This window comes from Actinia tenebrosa, unplaced genomic scaffold (assembly GCF_029948245.1).
Source record: "Actinia tenebrosa isolate PJP-AT-01 unplaced genomic scaffold, QUT_ActTen_1.0 PGA_scaffold11__36_contigs__length_13525064, whole genome shotgun sequence".
In the NCBI taxonomy this organism is placed as follows: Eukaryota; Metazoa; Cnidaria; class Anthozoa; order Actiniaria; family Actiniidae; genus Actinia; species Actinia tenebrosa.
Window position 1 is genome coordinate 4,693,782 of NW_028292571.1, and position 22,826 is coordinate 4,716,607.

The following is a 22,826-nucleotide window of genomic DNA, read 5'->3' on the forward strand; positions in this document are numbered from 1 at the left end:
AACTCGAATATACGAGCTTTCTTAAATGGTTTCGTTGACTACAAACTACACTAAATATCTCAACAATATCATCGGTGTTATTGACAAGAATATTAATAAATAAACACCATTTATTCTAGATCTTGGAATGACCTATCTCCTATCGCTTATAACCTATCGCCGTTCGTCCCTTCAACCTTTTTTGAAGTAGCTGTATTCTATATTGTAGTGTCATGTCTTGTCGTTTGTTACTTGTATATATATTCCAAACTTATTATCTTACCCAACAGTAGTGTATGTAATAAAAGCAAACCAAAACCCACTCGCAACTCCTCGTATAAATGACCCATGGAAGTGATCTGGATTATCTTTGGAATCCTAGGAAAAGAAAAGAGCAATCGAACTTTTTGTTAGCGGAAGAACTTATCTGATATCCTGTCACCTTTGTTGTGGTGATCGCTGCATCAACTTAGAAGGTAGCTATGTTTCTTGAGCTATGGTTCTTACTTCATGCAGATGACACAGTCTACGTAATTCACAATTTTTGGAAGAAGCTACAAGTCTTGCTTAGGAGGGAACGTATTTTTTTTGCATGACTTTAAGGGGGGTGTTAAGAATTATTCTGGACATTTCAAATTTTCACCTGCCCACCCCCCCCCCCCCCCCTCCCTCCTCCCTAGCTCTAGCCATACATTATGAACGCAGTCTAGGACTCCAAGTTATAAAATAGAACGAAGCTAACAAAGAATCCAATAGGTATCGAATTACTTCTATCTTCTATTGTGTCCTGTACACAGAGATATAACCGTCTTTCCCGCTTTCATCACGCTGCTCATCAACGTGCAGCTCCTTCCAAGGCAAGATGAACTCGAGACGTTCTGGTTCATAAATTTGAGGGGATGAACCTAAGTACGTGTCATGGCGGATCATTCTGATCTTAACTCTAAATTCATTCCCATATGAGTGCGCCATCTTGGCCTCATTAGTTTTCCTCAAACTTCCAACAAGAGAAAGTAACTGTCCTACTTAAAGCACTTACCAACAACCAAACGATTAGGCCAACAAGGAATGCCATTATCAAATTAAACATGATCAAAGGCCAACAACTGAAGACTGCTCCGGCAACATTCTGCGGACTAGCTGCACCTCCTTCCTTGTTAACAAAAAAGGCTACCCCAGCTGAAGGCACGATAGGTATATAGGCATAATACTTCGAGAAATGAGTCTGATCTTGGAACCCAAATATTGGAAAATGGACATCGGTTTGGTCATCAATGTAGCTCTTAACGAGGATATCCGAGGACTTGTTGGCTGGGTTGCCGTATCCGTCGTGTGTGTAGTTAACTCTGATCCTCCCAGTTGAATGAGAAGGACACTCCCTACAGCATTCGTAGATAGCGGTGTGGATGACGTAAGGCATCATTCCTAGTGGTTCGTCTGTTAAGTTGGACCTAACATATGGAGGTAAGTCCCTCCAGTTTGTCAAAATCTCCTCGAAGCATCGACAAGTACCTGGTACAAAATTTCAAGAAAACATTAATGTGTATGTTTCTATTGATGGTTTTCAACCATTTCCAAGAGAATTGAATAACAAAAGACACGGCGGCCATGTTGGAGGATATAACAAAAGAATTCATTTACAATTCTTTTGTTAAGTTCCTCCAACATGGCCGCCGTGAAAACCATCAACATCGTCTTTTGAGCAAAAAAATATGTCTCCAGTCATGTAGTTAGCCATAGCCGCCGACCTTCCTGAGCATGGGGTCAGCGGTAGGGTGGGACTAGAAGGGGGAGAGAAGAGAATAAGAAAAATTTATTTATACTCGGTAAATTTGTCAGGAAATTATGTCATCAGGAGAGGAATTAAAAGAAAAGGGCGGGAGAGAGAGACAAGTGGTTTAACGCCTCCGTATCTGAAACCTTTTAAAGGATTAGCCTGATTCGTTCTGTCACTTTTATTGGGTGTAAAATATATGCAGATTTGCTGTACACCTGACAAACAAGGGGTGATAAGCAGCTGGATAATGTTAGTGGTGAAATGTGATAGTCCGGGTGAGTGTAGTCTTGAGAAAGACTGTTGGTGGTGGTGACTGACGTTTCGACACCAACAACAGTCTTTCCGACTCAAGACTACACTCACCATTGCACTTCACAACAAATTTCAACACCTGGGTTCAAACCGTTTACTCTTTTGAATTATGTTATTCTAGTCTTAGCCATAATTCTTTAGGGCTGTGTTCATGGCTACGCGCTGATCGAGACCACAGACTCAACATTGAAATCAATAGAAAATATACTGCCAATCGAAAGTATATCGTTAAAGTAATTCCCCATGTACCTTCTTACGGTTTCCTCGTTCCTCGTAGACGAAAGCCTATTGCCCGACATCCCTCTATTTCGAATCAAGTGTTAAAACTATACAGTGTGTGCAACCATGTGACTCAAAATCCCTTGAGATATGAATAACAATGAAACAGCCACCATGTTGTTTGACCTAACAAGAGAAGCTAATGATGAATGCTTTGTTCTCGTCAACCAACATGGCGTCTGTGACGTAGCATGCACATGCTCTATTCGTACTTGCAATAATGGAAGAGGCTTTTATTCCTTCTCCTTTCACTGTCTGCGCTACAACTTCAATTGAGTACTCAGTAAAAGATGACAGACCATCAATACTCAACTCCAAGACATCTGGTGCAACATTGATTTGCTTGGGCGTAGAATAAGGCAAAGGTTCTTCAGCTTCGGAAATAGGTCGATAATAAATTGTGTAGCCCAATATGAAACCGTGCCGATAGTCCCAGGGGACTGGGTTCCATTTGACAATCAGGGAGGTTGGGCTGGCTGTAGATCCTGTGGCGTTTGTCGGTGGCTTCTCTGGAGCTGGATCAAAGATAGTGAGAATATTAATCTAAACAGCCTTTCTCAATCACACGTGCCCTCTAGGCTTCGTGTTTTCCGACAATGTTATGAAAACCCTTTGATTGACGTCTATCAAAATTCTATTTTGTCGCAACAGGGAATTATACGATTTCACGCGTGTGATTGAGAAGCGCTGTAACTAATTCACGGTTAAACTGAGGATATCCCAGGGCTTGTTAGCTGGGTTGCCTTATCCGTCATGTGTGTAGTTAACTCTGATCCTCCCAGTTGAATGAGGACACTCCCTGCAGCAGTCGTAGATAGCGGAGTGGATGACAGGTGATTGAGAAGCGCTGTAACAAATTCACGGTTAAAATGAAACTGAGTCACTTACTATCCTCATCGGTCCTCAGAGTTATGTAGTCACTCCAGTTACCGAAGCCGTTGACGTTCTGTGCAATAATTCTTATCTTGTAGTAATTAAACTTTCTCAGGCCGGTTAACAAAGTATTCGTTTGCTCTGTTGGAAAAGTAGCGTTTTGCGCGATTGACTTGTTGGTGTTAGTGTACTCGACAACATAGCCAACCATTACGCCATTGGTTAGTTCAAGTGGGAGTTGCTTCCAGGTCAGACCAAGACTTGTAGAAGAGACTGGGACACCAGTGAAGTGGGGAGGAGGAATCCTAGGTACTAATTGAATATCAAGAAATGTTACTGATCCAGACGTTGCAACCTTGTACATTTTTCCTAACTTAGGGCGTATCTAATGATTTCTATGGTAGATGTGAAAACCCCGTATCTCATTGATAACCAACCAACCCTGAGGACAAGACTGGAACACTGGAAAAATCATGAGGAGGATTGCTAGGTACTAATAAATAAGCAAAGACTTGCTGAGCCATCCGTTGCAACTCGTAAGCCTTCTTCAGGGGCGTATTCACTGGTTTCTAGGATAGATGTTCCCTGCTGGCTCTTTTGTTTACGCTCACACATGCGTAACAGAAAAGGTGACGGTTGGGGGAAGAGTCTCCTTTTCCTTGTGAATGCCGATCCAGCAAAAGAAAACAAAAAGAAGACTCTGTTAGCAGGGAAGGGTAGATGTGTTAACCCCCTTTTCACTTGACATCCATCCCTGAGGACGAGACTGGAACACTGGAGGATTTCTAGGTACAAGGACTAAGCAAGGACTTTTACTGAACCACGCCTTGCAAAATGTATACACCGATTTGAATAACTATTGTTCTGGTTGAACTGACTATTCTCTTTACATGTAAAAGCGCTTTTGTGTATCCACGTGAACAGGAGGCTAGTCTGTCCCAGAACAATATTTATTCGAATTGGTCGCCATATTCACCATTTTCCATACATTGGTTTACTGGTCACAAAGTGCTCAAGCGAGGCGCCAAGGTACTTGAATTTAAACCTTGCAACCTCGAATGAATGCTTTGCGTTTGACCAGTAGACCGATGTATGAAAAATGGTGATATTACTGGGTTGCCGGTGGCAAACCAGTCTTAAAATACGTCTTGCAAAATGTATACACGTATGTATGTATGAACCACGCCTTGCAAAATGTATACACAGATTTGAATAACTATTGTTCTGGTCGGACTGACTATTCTCTCTGCATACATGTAAAAACGCTTTTGTGTATTCACGTGAACAGGAGGCTAGTCTGTCCCAGAACAATATTTATTCGAATTGGTCGCCATATTCACCATTTTCCAAACATTGGTTTACTGGTCATGATCAAACACAAAATGCTCAAGCGAGGCGCCAAGGTACTTAATGAATGCTTTGCATTTGACCAGTGAGCCGATGTATGAAAAATGGTGAAACTACTGGGTTGCCTGTGGCAAACCAGTCTTAAAATACTTCTGGTTTTTTTTTTAAAGTTGCGCAATATTACCCATATATGAATTGGATGACGTGTCGATAACTTCATGTGCGAGTTCACATACAGGCTATTATTGAATCGAATCTTGCATGTTCTTTGAGGATATATGTGGCCAAAAATTTATATCTTTAGCTTTTTATCGGGACATGAGCGAAGTCCATCTTTAAATAAAGTTGGCGACCTTCAATTTCACGCGGTAGAAGTTCATCGCGGAGTTTTACTAGTAAGTCATTTATTCTCATTTGTGTACACTGATTCAGTGAGATTAAATGCTATAAACGAATATAGAAAGCATAAAAAGGTTTGTTCGTGTTTTAATTTTGCTTTGAACGAAGACTAAAATAATTTTGTAAGGGCAATCAACAAGCTTCAATGCCACGGCAAACACTTTTGATAATAGTCAACTTTACGCAATGATTTCTTCACTAAAATAATAAACGACAAAAGAAGAACTTGAAAAAATACTAAAGAACAAAAAGAATACCAATTCCGATATGGAATCTTGAGGAAAAATCAGCCTAACTTACCATATAAATCAAGTGTTTCTCAATGAACTCTTAACTAGGCTTTGAGGCTGCTTTGATCGAGGCCGTCTCGGTCAACGACTCGAAGATTTGCTCTAAAAAAACAGTGACTTACAAACCCGAATAAAGACAAGCTGATTGATATTTCTAAGGAAATTCGGAGAAAAAGCTGGCTTATTTAAGTGAGCAAATGAATGTTTTATGAGTGAAATACTGACATAACTTCTTCCATCGGGTTCATTTACCGCGGACAAGTTTGGGCAATTTCATATTGTCGGGTCGTGACAAGCTAGGTTCTGAGTCAATTTTGTCTTGTTTCGATTTGATCACATAGTCAGATTTTAAAAATATTTCCTCTATAAAATTAGGTATTACGAAGTATTTTCAAAAAATGAAATGAAAAAGGAGGATGGACGGACGACATCGCTTATACATGCACGGAGATTACAGCCGTTAATTTTTATGACCCAGTATACGCTCTTAGAGCGTCTTGTTCGATTCGGTTTACAACATTTACTGTAAGAATGTATAAAATGATTACTTACACCAATCTTCTGTCTTGATGGTTAGGTTAGCACTTGGGCCGATCTTAGCCGGATACGTGAAAGCAGAGACCCATATGCCGTATATTATAAAACCAGACAGGTAAGGAATTGTAACGGTTACAGCGGTAGGTGGTATTATCATATTCTTCAGCACGTCGACTGATCCTTCTTTGCGAATATAGTAAACTTTGTATCCCCTGCATATTCCAGGTATCTCTTCGGGCGGCACTAGTGTCCAGTCGATTTGGATGGAATGCCAGACGTCACTTTTTAGAGTCACGTTTGTTGGTGCTTTAAAAGGTGCTGCAGAACAAACAATATGGCTACTTTTCATATACATTCATTTGTTCAAGCAATCTGATGCACTTGTTCTTTTACCCGTCCATTTCTATAAGCCGTGCACTCCGAGGTAAAGAAAATGTGGGTGGAGTTGACATTACAGTTTAATGTGGGACTGTTTTAGGAGACGAAATAAAATAACCACTATGTTGAAAATATTTTCTCAAACAGTCCCACAATAAGCCTTTTCATAGTTTAAGAATCTATTCCACTGCGCATGCGATTTTATCCCAAATTTCTCACCTTCTTTTGTTTAATTAAGAACAAAAGAAGGTTTAGAAAAAGGAAGGTGAGAAATTCGGGATAAAATCGCATGCGCAGTGGAATCGATTCTTAAACTATGAAAAGGCTTATACACTGCAATGTCAACTCCACCCATTTTTTTTTCTTCAGCCTCGAAATTGCTGGGTTTCACGTGACGTAATTTCCTGTCTCGTGCGGATTGTTCGTCAGCTGAATCACTGGTTTTCAATATAATTTTTTCTAGTTGACAGCACATGGTGGTCAGTGTTTGACCATCACTTGAAGCAGATAATGAGATTCAAAGACTTTTATCAGCCGATTGAAACCTAGCAATACTCCCATTTCGAGTTCGCCTTTGCTCAGTTTTAGCCTCGTTTTGCGTAGAAATGTGTTCTTTTCTTTCATTCTTTTCTTCCATTGTATAATAAGAAATGTATGTACTGCGGAACTATTCGAGAAAATTGAGTTAAAATGTCACGGGTTTTGGTCGAATAGCTGAATATTAATTTACTGAGCAAAGAGAACTCGAAACGGGAGTATTGCTAATATTAATGTATTCGTTATATGTTTTCTTGGCATCCGTGTGTTCCTTCCTTCGGCTTCCTTCCTTTCATCCTTTCTACCCTTTCCATCACTCCTACCTGTCTTCCTCCAATTTTGCTTCCTTAACTTCCTTATCTATTGATCTATTGATACTTTTATTAAGGATTTAGAAAATACTCTTTCACAAATTCATAGGAGAAAAAGTACTCGTGTAACATGAGGGGATAGAAAAGGGTCTCGTCAGTGTTCCTATTCAGTTTTCATTCATTTTTCTATCTATAGCAAATATATATACTCACAGTCTTCATCAGTCCGCACTGTCAACGGTTCAGAGATATTACCCTCGCCCTTGATAGTAGAGGCCAGCATTTGAAAGGTGTAATCGGTGTACTTTTCTAATGACTTAAACTGGTGCTGCAATATATTTTCATCATTTATTGTGACATTCCACGAAGTGTCATTGGAAATGTTCCTGTACGCCAAACGGTATCCGAGTACAATAATCTTGTAATATAAAATGATGCCGCGCGCGTATTCGTAAGGAACGGGTTTCCATTGCAGTTGAAGACTCGTTGAGCTGAGGTTTTTCCCAGTGATGTTCACAGGTGGCGAAAAGGGAGCTAGAAAGAATAACAGAACCAATTAGGTTTTTTAAAAAATCATGCTATATTTCCTGGATACCTCAACCGTATGTGCAGATGCTTTAAAAGAAACAGGAGAGATCCAATTTAAAAACCAACTCCGCTTCTGCTGTTGTTCTTTTTCTCCTTTCTTACGTCCCTGCTTTCTCCTTTCCTTATTTTCTTCTTTCCTTTATCAGCGTCTTTCTTCTTTCCCTTCTTCTTTCTTTCCTTCCTTCCACCCTTCCATCCATCCACTCACTTCTTTATACGTGCATATATTCATTTATTCCCGCCCTTCTATTTAACCATTTTTTCATCCATCCATTAATCCATCCATTCATACACCCATCTATCCATCCATTCATTCACCAATCTATCCACCATTAATTCGCCAATCTATCCACCCATTCATTCATTCACCCATCTTTCCACCCATTCATCCATCGGGTGGTGATCACTTACTGTCTTGCTCCGTCCAAATAAACGCACTGTCACTCATATTCCCATTTCCTTTGTACGTAAACCCAGCAATCCTAATCTCGTATTCTCTATATGCAGTCAAGTTGGTAAGATTGGCAGACAGCTGGCTGTGACAGACGAAACTTCCTTCCCAAAGATTGGATCCCTTGATGGCATATTCGATGTAATACCCTCTAAGAACACCATGATGGTTCGCCCTTGGTATCGCTGTCCATGAGATGTGTATACTGCTAGAGCTAGTGTTGTAAGCAGACAAGATCCGTGGTGGCAAGGATGGTACTGTAATAGTAATACCAAGAAAATTAATGCCAAGTCGAGCATGGATCGAGGATCAGGTTTGTTAGCACCAGAGATTATGAAAAAACTTATTTATTTAAAAAAATACAAAAGTAAAACATTGATTAATACCCTTAATTGCAAAATAATTGTTGGGTAAATAAAGAACTTTTAAAAGCTGAAACCGAAATTTATTCTGGGAAATGACAATTAATTTGAAATGCACCGTCAGTTAAAACGTGTGTTAAAAGCATGCATTCTGTCAGTGAACAATATATGAACATTCAAGGAGTTCTATCACTAGATATATCTAATTCTTATGCGTACTTTCCATGTACAATTTCGGTCTTGGCTTCCTTATTCTAAGAGAGAAAATCTAAAGTCAATAGAGGTTTTGCACCACCACGTGACGAGAGCTATGTTAGATGGCAGGAACAATACAGTCATTTTAGATGAGAACGAATTCAATTCCCGAGAGAAAAGATTTAATTGTTCTGCCATCTAACCACAGGAAGCCCAAGCAGTAATATGGGATAAGCATGTGATGGAGCCAGTCCTCTATAGCAGTAAACCCAATCCTAGTCGCATTGATAACAGACCATCGCTCATATACCCGTTTAAATTAGCTCAGTAAAACCGAAAAAATTAACCTTACCGTGTTCATCGCTGAATACCGAGAAGTTACTGATCACACCAACACCGATCCGTGTGTACGAAGTCACCGATATGTTATAAGCAGTGTAAGGCTTTAGTCCTTTGAGTTCACAAGTTATGAGGGTAGCGTTGAAACAAAGCACTGTGCCTTTTGAATCACTCGAGGTCCAGTAAAGTACGTACTTGGTAATTATGCCATTGCGATTTAGAAATGGGACGCCATTGGACGTTATTTGAATTTCAAAGCCTGATATGTTTTTGAGTTGAATGTCGTCAAGGGGTGCGTCGGGAACTAAAGCAATAGGAAATATTATACATCATTAAACTCCCAGTTAATTTGTCCTGTTCATATAAAAAGCAACAAGAATCATTGAATTGAGTTGCAATTCTTTTTAAAGTTTTGACATTCTTCTCAGTAGAATGTACTAAACTTGATATGGAGCCAATAAGAAAACTTGCTACTTGGTTTTTTTCTTTGTACAATGTACTAAACATGACATGGAGCCAATCAGAACACGTGTTACATCTTGGGTATTTTTTCCAGTACAACGTACAAAACAAGACATAGAACCAATCAGGGCACGCTTTATATGTTGGGTATATAGATATACTCACCACTTTCATCAGTCCTTATACACACAGGAGAGGAGTAATTACCATCACCAGCAGAATTAAAGCCCGCAACTGTCAGGCAATAGACCATATACTTCCTCAGGGATTTCATTTCAGTGATGTTTTTTTCCGGTGCTACCGTTATATTCAGCACACCGTCCGTGGGAACCTCTGGAAGCCAGTACCTGACCCGGTAACCCAGTGGTTTACCTCGCCAACTTTTAGTAGGAATGTGCGACCATGTAAAGTTGAGCGATGATGAACTTGTGTTCATTGCAGAGGTGTTGCCAGGAATCTCATTCGGCACTATGAAACAGAAAAAAAAAGTTTTAAGTACAGTATAGTTGTCCAGTTCAAACTTGAGGAAGAGTCTAATAATAATGCCATGGGAGTATGTACCACTAAGACAGATGATTTTCTTCATAAGGATCTGTTATTTCCTACTCGGTGACCATACGTAAGGTGCTTGCCAAGGAAAAGCTGGGTACGACTCGAACACGGGTCGCATTGGAGGGTCGAGAGGCGAGGGGTCTTACCGCTCCGCCACCCGTGCTTCCCAAGAAAAAGACGTGGCCGTCAAGATCAATTTTTTTGTTCGAGTCAATAAACATGGCGGCTAGGCTATAACGTCATATGCACGCAATCAGAGATAACATCAATTGAAATGCTTACAATCTTCCAAAGTCGTAGCATAAAAAATAGGAGAAATCAGCCCATCGCCCGACAACGTGAACAACAGGAGTCTCATAGTGTAATTGACAGTGAATTTCATGTTGGGCACCACTGTGTAGTTATCTACACCAATGGCGTTATGGACCATGAAAGTAGCGTTCGGTTCATCTGTTAGCCTGTAAAGGATACGGCATCCTTGAAATAACTGGTATGTACTGGTGTAGTCACCAATGGTCCAATTGACGTATACCGCTGAGGTATTCTTGCCGATGGTTGTTATCTTTGGATATATGTCTGGAACTGAAACATTTATTATTTGGTTTATTTTACTTGATAAAACTCTTGAAAAGATTCTTCAGTAGTTAGAATGAAGGCATTTAACCCGTGAAATAAAAAAAATACTAGTCAATGGAAGTGTAATAGTCAAATAGAAACAAATCAAAATAATGAAATTAGGTTATACTAATTAGCAATTAGTGAAATCCAACTAGCGGTTTTGATTGGATGAGCTACTAGTAGGCTATCACCATCGTCATTATCAACACGAGCAACATCCTCATCCTCGTCATTATTATCATCAAAAACACCCTCATCTTCATTACCAACACCACCAAATAGTTTTTTGCCAGACGCAGCTTTAAAAACATCACAACATTTAAAATATAATTTTGACATCGAGAAAAGAATATCCTGAATATTTTGTAACGTACCAGTGTTTGATGAGATCCCCAACACATTGACAGGAATAGTGTTTAGAGCGTTTTGTTCGAATAACCACCTTTCTAACAACAGTGTATCATTGTAGGTTAGCGATTCAAACAGTAGTGTTGTGTTGACGTTGACGCTTCCAGGACTAGAGATCAATAAAACAAATGTTAGGTAAGCTAATATGATAATATAGGATGATTAGCGCATTCAGTATTGGAAGTTGTCCTGGGAATCAAGAGTAGCGCGTAGCAGTAATGCACTTGCCCCTTTACCTCCCAGGTCTTAGGTCAGTTTGATTCCTGGACTCGGAATTTCATATGAATGGAGTTTAGGGTCTCTCTCTGGATTCGAGGGTTCTCCGACCGGTTCTCCGACCAGTTTTCATCCCTCCGCTAAACCTAACAAGTTAAACTCCAATTCGATCTGAGTCTCCTGCTCTGCTAACTTTCATCAGTCCAAAAGTTATTTTAGTGTGTTACTGAAATATGAAGGCTGACAAAACCACATATCACTACGTTTACCTAAATCCGTGAATGATGACCTTGACTGGTTTCCCATTGTAAGAACTGTTGCCAAACATAGCTTGAAACTGAGAAGTAAAAAAACAAACGCTGTTTTTAATCTTGCATGCTGACCCTAAGGGAATAAATGGCAGCCATGTTGGATGATGTTCACTATAGGTGGTTTGTAATCATTCCTAAGGAAATAAAAGTGGCCGCTATGTTGGATGATGTTCACTATAGGTGGTTTGTAATCATTCCTAAGGGAATAACAGTGACAGCCATGTTGGATGATGTTCACTATAGGTGGTTTGTAATCATTCCTAAGGAAATAAAAGTGGCAGCCATGTTGGATGATGTTCACTATAGGTGGTTTGTAATCATTCCTAAGGAAATAAAAGTGGCAGCCATGTTGGATGATGTTCACTATAGGTCGTTTGTAATCATTCCTAAGGAAATAACAGTGGCAGTCATGTTGGATGATGCCCCCTAAAGGTTGTTATAGGTCAGCATCAACTTACACTTTCTATTATCTTTTCTGCAAGATTCACAGCCTTCTTACTTTCGAGATTACTAAGTTGGTCATCCCAGACTTCATTTTTTAGCTTCAGTAATAGATTAATGTTCTGTTCCAAACCATCTGAAGAGCAAGGGAAACAGTGTTTCAGTCGTATTCATTATTGAATGGAAAAACCAGCGTTTGTTGTGTTCATAGGTATCGGTATCATAGCTATTTTTGAAACATCTGATACAAATGATATATGCGAAAAGTTTCTTTCTAAGCTAATAATTTGCATATTTTTTTGTGGGGAAAATTGCAGGAAAACTGGATTATACTGCCTAGGTGGTGGGGCTGGGGATTTCTTAGCACCTTTTAATGGGAATTTAATAAATACACTAAAGGAAACGAGAATGATTTCAGGTGGATTCAAGAATATCGTGATCTGATACCCCATCCCCACTTTTCAAACCACTCTGCCATCTATGTATCGATTGGAAGAAAACCTTTTACTTAGTGTTTAAAGTGCCACTATGATTTAGAGAACACCGGCAATCACAAATTACCAATATCGAATGAAAGAATCAGGAACACACTTTGAAAATGAAGACCTCATTCTAAGTAAATGGGTTGATTAACTTTAAATAGAACTAGCCAACCGCGGTAGATTCGAAAAGTTTCCGATTTCTAACGACATCTCATCTAAACAATAGCCTCTCCTACAAAGGAATAGTCCCTTTCACAGTTTCCTGCGCCATCTTAAAAGGTAACCGTGCCTTTGCATCAAAGCGAGTGAGCTCGCAATAATAGAGACGTGAATAATTGTCCAAGGTGTTAAATAGGGCCTCTATCATTGAAAGCTCACCGTTCGTCTCGCTTCGATGCAGTGCACGGCTACCTCTCAAGGAACTGTGATAGGGACTGTTTTATCTTTACTCTTACCGGTAACATATCGATATCTATAGATGTAATCTCTCTCTTCCAGCCATTTATTCCAAATCACAAGTTCGTCTAATTGGAAGGTTGCTGCCTGTGTTGGTAAACCAGCTTTGAGTTCATTACTGAGAGGTTTTTTACTGGTGTAATTGATGCAGGATGGAGTTCCGCCTGTGTCAACCAATTTTCCATTGCGATATACGCTCAGTGCAGTCGTATCTTCAAAGGAGAATCCGATGTGGCACCACACCGAGCTCTGCACGGGTATCTGGTACTGACAGTGTTTTTCAGGAAGGTTGACACGGACTGATATTAGTGGAAATTCACCTTCATTGAGAAGAGTAAAAAAGAAGAATTATCAATAGAGATCCGTAACATTTGGCTTCTTTGGCATAATTCAACAATCAATCTTCTCCTCCGCTCCCCCTCCCCTCCTTTCTTTCGTTCGTTCATATTTATTTTTCATTCCACGTTGACACAACACATCATTCACGCCACCATACCTTCTTGAACGGCCGGATCGAATCCAAACTCAAATCCTCTTTCACCTTCTGCGACGTTTCCTAAAGTCAAAAAATTTTGTTTCAAAGCTTTTCCAACTTTGACAAAATGCTTCAACCAAAACGATAAAGTTAGTCCATTTTGACAAGAGCTGAAGTCGCCCAAACATTCTTGACTGAAGTCTCCAAAGCTGATCCAGCTAGGTTGTCCAGTTATTTGCACAGCATAGTTATGACCTCCTTGGGCGATACTATCAACACTTCCATTAACTATGCCGCTTTTGTTTCCGCGTGAGTCTTCAATGAAAGTGTGGTCTTCAAAGGCCCAATAATGTACGGCATCCACAAACACTGTCTTGTGCAATACTACGGAGGCAATGAAAGTTTTAGTTCAGTTCAGTTTAGTTTAGAAAAGAAATTTTAAGTTATCAGAGAAAAAAACATTTTCATATTGTTAAAATGGTTGGAATATTAAGAGAATGTGTAAAAGATCTACACCTAATGTTCTGAAGTGTTCGGCCAGATGTTCCTCAAGGCTTTGACTTGGGACCCCTCATTCATCATTAATTTTATTAACATCACAATGACAATGTCTATAAAGATTATAACGAGGTGCTTACTGTTTCTGAAAGATATACACCTAATGATCTAAAGTATTCGGTCAGGTGTTCCTCAGGCTTTAACTTTGGACCCCTCATTCATCATTAATTTTGTTAACATCACAATGACAGTGTCTATAAACATAACGAGTTGCTTACTGTTTCTGAAAGATCTATACTTAATGATCTAAAGTATTCGGTCAGGTGTTCCTCAAGGCTTTAACTTGGGACCCCTCATTCATCACTACTTTTATAAATATCACGATGAAAATGCCTATAAATATTGTAACGAGTTGTTTACTTACTGTTTCTACAGCTTTCATCAACATGTTTCCGTTTCCCACAATCACAAGTTCTGGTGGCCACGTTACAAGATGTGCCTTTCATACAAGATGGAATACAGTCTGCAGAACAAGAAAGATTACGGTGAGTTATAGATCTCATTCTTATTCTCTTGAGATAATACTTTTTGTTTGACTTGTATCCATACTCATGTCACTTTTCGTGCTCAAGCGTTAAATAAACTTAGCTTTGGACATTTAAGAGTATAGTACGGGTAGAATATCAGTTGCGTGTTTCGCGTCGAGAACGCTGAGATGTAACACTCGTTAGCAAACCCAACTCCTCATCAAAAATTTTTTTTTTACTTCCGGTCTGATGTCTCTGTTCTAGATTTCCTAGTGCTTTCAAAGGGTCTATTTATAACTTGTGGGTTTGTCGTGTATTACCGTTAATCGTTGTGCATGGCTTTGTGTCGAAGCTGATGTCGTCAATGGCGAAGTCACTCTCAAAGTTCTTATTAACCATACCGAAGAAGGTAACGTACTAGAACAAAATCAAAGAAAAATGTATAGTTAAATGGTTAAAGGAGATTCATGAACTATACTAGTAATATTATTTTACTGTTTTGTACTTTAAAGTGTATATGAAGGGGAAAAATTATTTTCAAAATCACTTATAAGTGAACAGCATAGTAGTATGGTTGCAGTATTTTTATATAAACAAATGCGGTTGTGGAAAATAAAGTACTGCTGTTTTTTCATTTGTAAATCATCCTTATAAATTAAATATATTCTCGACTTTCACATCCCCATAATGCCTTGCGTTTGGGGGGGGGGGGGGGGGGAGTAACCAATCAAAAAACTGTCCCAAATTGAAAGGTTTCTTAATTGAATTTATACTTTACCTGCTTTTATCTGTACAATACTGATTATCAGTTTATTCCAAGTTATTTTTGGGTGTACAGATCATGAAGAGTTTTGGTCTTACAGAAAATGTATTGACTTACGAAAAAGTTTTTACAATTTACCTTAAACGTCTTCAAGCTTCTATCTTTTTCTGTTTTTTACTTCTTCATTTTATATTAGGATACCAAACAAGGTATTGTCAACATTGTCTGATCAGTCTTCAGCAAAATAAGTGGGTTTTTACCCTCTGGTTACCCCCAAAGACGCAAAGGATTATGGGGATGTGAAAGTCGAGAATGGTTTTGTACACTTTTAAGTTATTTCCCTTCAGAACACTTGTCGTAAATTACACTGCAAAATGTAACGCATTATTGAATTTACGTCATCTCATTTGCATATTGATGTTTCAAATGTTTATATATCCGAAAAGAGAAGACCACATACAAAAATACTGCAACCATACCAAAAGTGATTTTGAAAATAGTTTTTCCTTGATATACACTCTAAATCATGCTAGTTTCTTGATATTGTACCGCGTGTGTGCATGTCTATCTCTACTCATCTATGTCAGAGTATTTCTGCTGCTATATACATATTATTCAGTATGCAGGAAGTTCTAAAACACTGTCTATCCACGCATGCGCAACCAACACTTCCGCAGGCCAACTTTTCAACATTCAAACACTTACGGATGAAGGACTGCCAAGGGAAACTTGTGCTTTTTGCCAATCATTTCTGTTATTTTGTTTCGCAGACCAATATTTCGCTGCTCTAGGGGTATTTGATGCTTTAGACACATATAATAGACCTTTGCCAGTCCCACGCATGTGATACATAAAACGCAAACATCTATACACTGAAAGAATATGTGGCGATTTGATGACACTATATCTGCCACTGCTGTGTGGTGACGATGCTTCCATGTAGATGTATGAACCTGCAGGTAATAATAATGAAAACTTTATTGAGTTTTTCCCCGAAATACAATCGTAAATCTCGCTACGTATAGGTAATTTACAATTTGCTACTTGAATCGAATACAAAATGTGACAAATGACAAAAAGAAAAGAAAAGAAAAGAAATAATGATAATAATAATAATAATGATGATGATGACGTTTATGATGATGATAATAATAATAATGATGATGATAATAACATTAATAACATTAATAACAATAATTATAATACTAATAATAATAATGATGATGATGATGATGATGATAATAAGTACAGGTAATAACCCGGTTTCGAGTTCAATTCGGGATTAATTTGCACTGCTCTAAGCCATTCAGAATTGAGTGATTTTTTTATTTATGTTATTATAATAAGTAAGAGCAATAAAAAAATAAAAAGAACAACAACAATAAACATTTCATTCTCGAATATAGATTAACGGCTGAATCAAAAACGCATGATATTTTACACAAAATCCAAGCTATACATGAGCAATTGAGAACTCGAAACTGGAGTATGGACCTTTCTCGCGCGGTAGCCATGTTGCCTGAAACAATAGATTTTTTCCCCGCATACAAGAGCTTCAAAATGTGGTCACGCGAGTTTTAACAAAGGTTTTTATTCTCTTAGGAATAAACCTGGTACCATGTAGTTTTAAAGTGCAAATGAATAGCGCAGCGCGCTCATTCTAAAAATAGCTTAAAGATTCGTACAAACATTGCATTCTGTTTAACCGCTACGAGGATTATTCGAACCGATTTTATTATTTTTACTTAAAGTTACAATAATAACCCATGTAAACTAAGATCAACTGCGATCGGCTGTGAAAATTATCTGCTGAAAGTAAACTTGTAAGTTTGTTTGTCCGAATTTCGCCTTTGTCTTCGTTTTTATGACGTCACGGCTGCGCTGCGCTATTGAACCCTTCGACAATAGTTTGCTATCAATAGACGTCATTTCCGGTAATAGCTCTTTTTTGATGGATTGTAGAATCCTGGAGGTTGTTTTGAGCTCTTTTTTTCTGATTTGATGTCGTGAAAATAGTCAAATACAATAGTCTATTAAGGCTTAATTAAATATACAAAATCGAACTGGTTCATAGAAAAAGTATTTAAAAAGCATCATTATTTCATACTCATGGTTTACATGAAAGCTATTTAAAATTTTTATTTTCAAAATGGCCAGCATTTAGTATCAATAGTTACAACAAAAACACTCAAATACCTTACTTGACGTCATCATCATTAACATATTGGAAGTATAAACCTTCATGACTTAGAGACGTATCTCTCAAACCAAGAAATATTTTACCAATCAACTATTTACTTTATGCAGAACCAGTACTGAAAGTATTGTCAAAGGTTTCATTTGCACTTTAAGGTTCACGTGATAAAAAACGCCTGTGACTTACCCAGAGGATTCATTGATGTGTGGTCAGCACAGGGTCCGGTACCAACGCTAGGCGTGCATCCGGACTTGCGTTTCCAACTATAATAAGGATCCGGTACGCTTTTCACGTGTCGATCTGTCGGCTTGCTCCAACATTGAATATCATCGTCAAAGGTGAAATTATCTATCGAATATAATTTTTTAAATCGAGTTATAACGCGCACTCTGATTGGCCGAATACTAGTTTAGATTAGAATATCTAAGAATGATGCTCTCAATAAGCCTTTTCATAGTTTAAGAATCGATTCCACTGCGCCTTCTTTTGTCTAAAACTTCTTTTGTCCTTAATTAAACAAAAGAAGGTGAGAAATTCGGGATAAAATCGCATGCGCAGTGGAATCGATTCTTAAACTATGAAAAGGCTTATTGAATACCCTTTCATACTTTCGTAAGCGTGTGCACTTATTATTAGTAAAAGCCAGATATAAAATAGTTAACTTTTTATAGATACTCTAATCTAAACATTTGGGATGCCGAGAAGACACTTGAGAGAATAACCAGGGAAGCCTTTGGCACGCTGATTAAGATAGTGATTCTCTAGTTATCTGATGTAGCCATGTTACTATCACTCCAGAGACGTACACTATCAGAGTGTAAGCCGAAAGTTTCTGTACTAAAAAATGATATGGAAATCATGGTTCGGAAGATCATCGGAAAGAAATCAAAAATTGACAGGCTCTTAAAGAGTACTGGAATTTAAGAGAATATGGTTCTACTGGATTCCTGGACTCAGTAATTCATGATAGTATTTAATTTGTTTGATTGGTCTCTTCCATGACTCAAGGGTTTTTGTCCAGTTTTTCTCCCTCCCTAAGACACGCTAAATTCTGATTCTGTTTGTGACATAGACGTTATTTCAGGGTTCGATCTGTGAGTTAGCCGTGCCCTGACTTTGATCAGCCCTTAGGTTGTTTCAGGGTTCAATCTGTGAGTTAGCCGTGCCCTGTCTTAGATCATGCAGGCGCCCAGAGGTTGTTTCAGGGTTCGATAAAATTCCATAGTACAATTCTACGATTGCCTTACCGTAGTTATAAACATCTTGGATGGCGTATGGCTGTAGTTCACTGAACCAAAGCCCAAGCCTTTTTATTCGGTCGTCAATATTTTGAGAATCTCCTGTAATGTAGCCTAAGTGCAAAGACGTACCGACCAAAGTATTGGCTGCGTGTTTGTACTTATCATTGGAAGCAGTCAGCCTTCCGTTCTCGTAATATCGCAAACCATTTGCAGGACTCCACGTGATGCATACATGCACCCATGTTCTTGGTGGCGGAGTGAATATAAGTTCCCAGTTCTTATCAGTCGTCTTGACAACGACTTTTTTTGCATTACCAAAATCAACAATGGAGAAACCTTTTTGATTTGAGTCTTCGGTTTTCAAGAATGTCTTTGAAACTGTAACAGAGACAGTAACAGATTGATAATTTTTCTTGCAGTATACTACATCATATTGTCAAATATAAAAAAATTAAAAATTCCTTGCAATGTAGAACTTCGACGATACGGCGGCCATCTTGGATCACAAGGCATTATGAGACGTCCGGGGGGCAAATAAAGCTTCCATAAGAGAATACAACGAAAGATTAATTCAGTAAGGCGCCAAATTAGTCACCTTTACCCATAAGAGAAAGAACAACACACGAAGTTCTATATATTTTCCGTCTTCTTGGCAAGATGCCTGCCGTATCTTTGAAGTAGTCCCTTGCGCCGCACTGTGCACTGAAATCGAAATGTTAACAAATACTTTTCGGTTCAAGGCACGTCACATAATAACAACCATGTTGGTGGAATTCATCTAAATATTTTTCTATTATTTTCCTTTGTTAGAGTGCTTTTCATAAACACGTGAAACAAAGTGCACTAATTAAAAAGAATTGAGTGAAGTAGTACTAAATAACAAGCTAAAGTGTATTTCACGGCTTATAGAATCTTTTAGTTTGAGCGTAATGTTCCTCATCCCCAGACTACGTATCATACTCACTTGACGCAAATGACTTGATTTTCATCTCGACGTACGCGATAGACCTTAGAGGTCCCCAGTGGATGTGGAGTGCATCCCCTATATCTGGGCCGTATTCTGCATTAAGATTCGCAAGGCTACAGTTATGAAACCACCAGCCGCTGCCATACCTAATAAAACAACATCCATTCCAACAGATCTTAGGAATGGACTATTAAAAATAATTGAGGGGGGTGGGGTGGGGGGTTGCATAAGGGACCGGTCATTATTTACAGGGAGGGGGGCTGGTGGAAATGAGGTGGGACCAAACATTTTTGTGCACTAAAAATACAATACTTTCAGTGTTGATTCTACATAAAGTGAATAGTTGAATAGTATATCATTTTTACCGCCAAAGCAGCCATTCACCTCATACACGCGGTCAAATTTTGGGAACACGAGATTTACCGAGGCTGAGATTAAGCTAACGAACTGAACTGTTATAATGGAGAAACGTCGCCGAAGGGGAGGTGGGTGGGGTCAAAAATCCGTCTAGCACTGACTGGTACAGCAAACCTGAGCAAATGAGGTCGAAACCTTGGATTTTTTCGCTGCCGACCCGGGGGCTTCTCACCTAGGAATCACACCCAGAAAGCCATGATAACATTCCGCGCGTACTCGTTTCGTGGCTGCTTTAGGGGTGAAAAAAGTGTAATATTTCTTCATTTGAATGCTGCGTCTTTAAGTTATGAAGGTTTATACTTCCGTTTAGTTACTGACTGTTACGTCACCCCAGGCTTTTGAGTGTTTTGGTTTTGAATTTTGATACTAAACGCTAGCCATTAATGGTCCCAACCCATTAGAGTAAAAACAATCACAACACGATAGTTTTTGGGGTAATGGGGTATGGGAATCAAGTGGCTCCAATCGCAATCACAGCAATTAGCATACTGGTCATGCTAGCCATAATGAGACATCAAATTTACAATCAACATTTGTGGAATCCTTGAGTATAATGATGATGCTTTATAAAAACTATTTGTGGGCACCAGTCAAAATTTGTATATTTATTAAAGTCTGGGATGATTTCACAGTCAGTAACATAATGGAAGTATAAAACTTCATTCAAAGGAAGAAATATTTCACCATTCAACTATTTTCTTTATGTAGAATCAATATTGAAAGTATTGTATCAGGGGTTAGGTGCACTTAATTGTTGTGAAGATCTCTCTACGTTATTTGAAAACCCTACTAAACGCTATGCTTTACGTTAAATGCTTCGAAACGTATTTAAAGACTGAAGTACTACCAAGGCACCACGCACGCACGCACTTCTTTAAAGTAGTTTATTTCGTATGACTGAAAAATAATAGTATCGACGTGTCGTTGTGATGTGTCTTAGCATTTCTCTGATTGGATTAACAGTGATGTCGAGCGCTGCGATTGGCTGAGCGAGTGTCTCAAATTACGTACTGTTACTATATGGTACGTGCCGTGACGTTTCGTAGTCATACGAAATTTACTCATGGCTTACTTGTTTGCGCAGTTGTCAGTTAATGATCCGTCTTTATCTTTATCGTATGCACTGAATCTCATATTCTTGTTGTAGCTTAGATAATCTCCAGCTGTTCCTGAAAGGCAGATGTAATAGAATGAAATGCAGTTATCTATATATATTATACTCCAGTATCGAGTTCTCTTTTACTCCGGGTTAGCCTCATCGAATGGTGCCGAACAATTGTAAGTTAAATATTTCTGTTAATGGGAGAATTACTAGGTTTAGTTATCTTAATTTCATAATTCCTAAGTACAATAGAGGCTTTGGACCATCATGTGATGGCAGCCATGACAGGAGGTATAACAATAGAGGCTTTGCACCATCATGTGATGGCAGCCATAACAGGAGGTACAACAATAGAGGCTTTGCACCATCATGTGATGGCAGCCATAACAGGAGGTACAACAATAGAGGCTTTGCACCATCATGTGATGGCAGCCATAACAGGAGGTACAACAATAGAGGCTTTGCACCATCATGTGATGGCAGCCATGACAGGAGGTATAACAATAGAGGCTTTGCACCATCATGTGATGGCAGCCATAACAGGAGGTACAACAATAGAGGCTTTGCACCATCATGTGATGGCAGCCATGACAGGAGGCAGGAACAATTGAATCTCGTCTAATCTGATTTAAATAAGAAAGAATTCAGTTTCCCTGGGGAGAACGACTATGCTATTGTTGTGCCTTCTGTCATGGCTGCCATCAAAAGATGGTGTAAAGCCTGTATAGAGTATTGGAAGGTGGAAAGTTATTTCAGTCAAGTTATTTCTATCCAATTATGGAATAGTTTATCGGCTGATCTTAAAAACAAGCAACTTAAAAAATTTAAAATTTAAAAAATGATGTGGAAGAGATATTTCGAAGAGCAACCATCATTGCTACGTAATTATCCTCTTGAAATAAAGTCATTATCATCATTATATGTATTCCGTGGAGGTTCAAAGTGTTTGCATTGTTGAAGTTGTGCATTTATTATTTTACCATTGGTATTTGTGAATATTCAGACACTGATATTAGAGTGAAGGCATTTAACCCGTGAAATACAAAATGTTAACATTTAATAGTCAAACAGACACAAAAGAAAACAATGGAATTAGGGTCTACTAAAGTGTATTAATCTAGTATCTATTTCACGGGTTTAATGACTTCACTCTAGGCTAACCCTGAGTAAATGAGACTCTAATCAAGGAACACAGTGGTAATTTGGAACTCAAAAATGGCCTGTTGTGTGACGTGACGTGGCGTAACGTATTATATATGTTGAACCACATTCAACATTGGTGTCAGTTACTTCGAAGGTTTATTTTAAACCACATTCACACATCGTGTGAAATATTTTTACTCACCTTTGTAGCCTGATACTTGAAGGCGATAACCAGCACTTTTAACGACAGAAAATGTTTCGTAAAATGCATAATATTTTGAACCATTGGTCAAAACAAGATTAACTAACAGGCTCATCTTGCTACCTGCTAACGAACTAATAATTTTGTTACCCAGCCAAAAGTTTTCCATTTTATTTCCAAATCCGTTTTCGTATTCCAAAAACGTGCGGTTGAAGTCTGCCAATGCGTCCTTTCTTCTTTGGATAACAATCCAACCTCCGCCATCATTTTCTTGGTCACAATAATAATTGCCGTAAATGCCATTTTCCGTGACACCATATCCCAAGAGCCCTGCGCAGATCGTTGTGGAAGTGACAGCTATATCCAACAAGAGAATAGTTAGAAGTTACTCATA

The 22,826-nt window shown here is 38.7% G+C and overlaps 1 protein-coding gene across 1 annotated transcript in view; it reads right to left on the minus strand.

Annotated features, from left to right (window-relative positions):
• LOC116292932 (uncharacterized) overlaps positions 1-22,826 on the minus strand; it is a 29,168-nt gene that overhangs the window by 4,986 nt on the left and 1,356 nt on the right. The window contains exons 3-25 of the mRNA XM_089027268.1: positions 22,433-22,789; positions 21,058-21,154; positions 19,566-19,714; positions 18,608-18,979; positions 17,547-17,708; positions 15,869-16,116; positions 14,721-14,817; positions 14,298-14,396; positions 13,397-13,759; positions 12,900-13,220; positions 11,980-12,098; positions 11,480-11,547; positions 10,961-11,103; positions 10,251-10,550; positions 9,582-9,884; positions 8,968-9,258; positions 8,019-8,315; positions 7,233-7,553; positions 5,809-6,111; positions 3,236-3,532; positions 2,560-2,862; positions 1,019-1,491; positions 263-357 (exon numbers count right to left, since the gene is read on the minus strand). Of these exons, the coding sequence (XP_088883394.1) occupies positions 263-357; positions 1,019-1,491; positions 2,560-2,862; positions 3,236-3,532; positions 5,809-6,111; positions 7,233-7,553; positions 8,019-8,315; positions 8,968-9,258; positions 9,582-9,884; positions 10,251-10,550; positions 10,961-11,103; positions 11,480-11,547; positions 11,980-12,098; positions 12,900-13,220; positions 13,397-13,759; positions 14,298-14,396; positions 14,721-14,817; positions 15,869-16,116; positions 17,547-17,708; positions 18,608-18,979; positions 19,566-19,714; positions 21,058-21,154; positions 22,433-22,789 (5,578 nt within the window). The remainder of the gene's footprint in view (positions 1-262; positions 358-1,018; positions 1,492-2,559; positions 2,863-3,235; positions 3,533-5,808; positions 6,112-7,232; positions 7,554-8,018; positions 8,316-8,967; positions 9,259-9,581; positions 9,885-10,250; positions 10,551-10,960; positions 11,104-11,479; positions 11,548-11,979; positions 12,099-12,899; positions 13,221-13,396; positions 13,760-14,297; positions 14,397-14,720; positions 14,818-15,868; positions 16,117-17,546; positions 17,709-18,607; positions 18,980-19,565; positions 19,715-21,057; positions 21,155-22,432; positions 22,790-22,826) is intronic.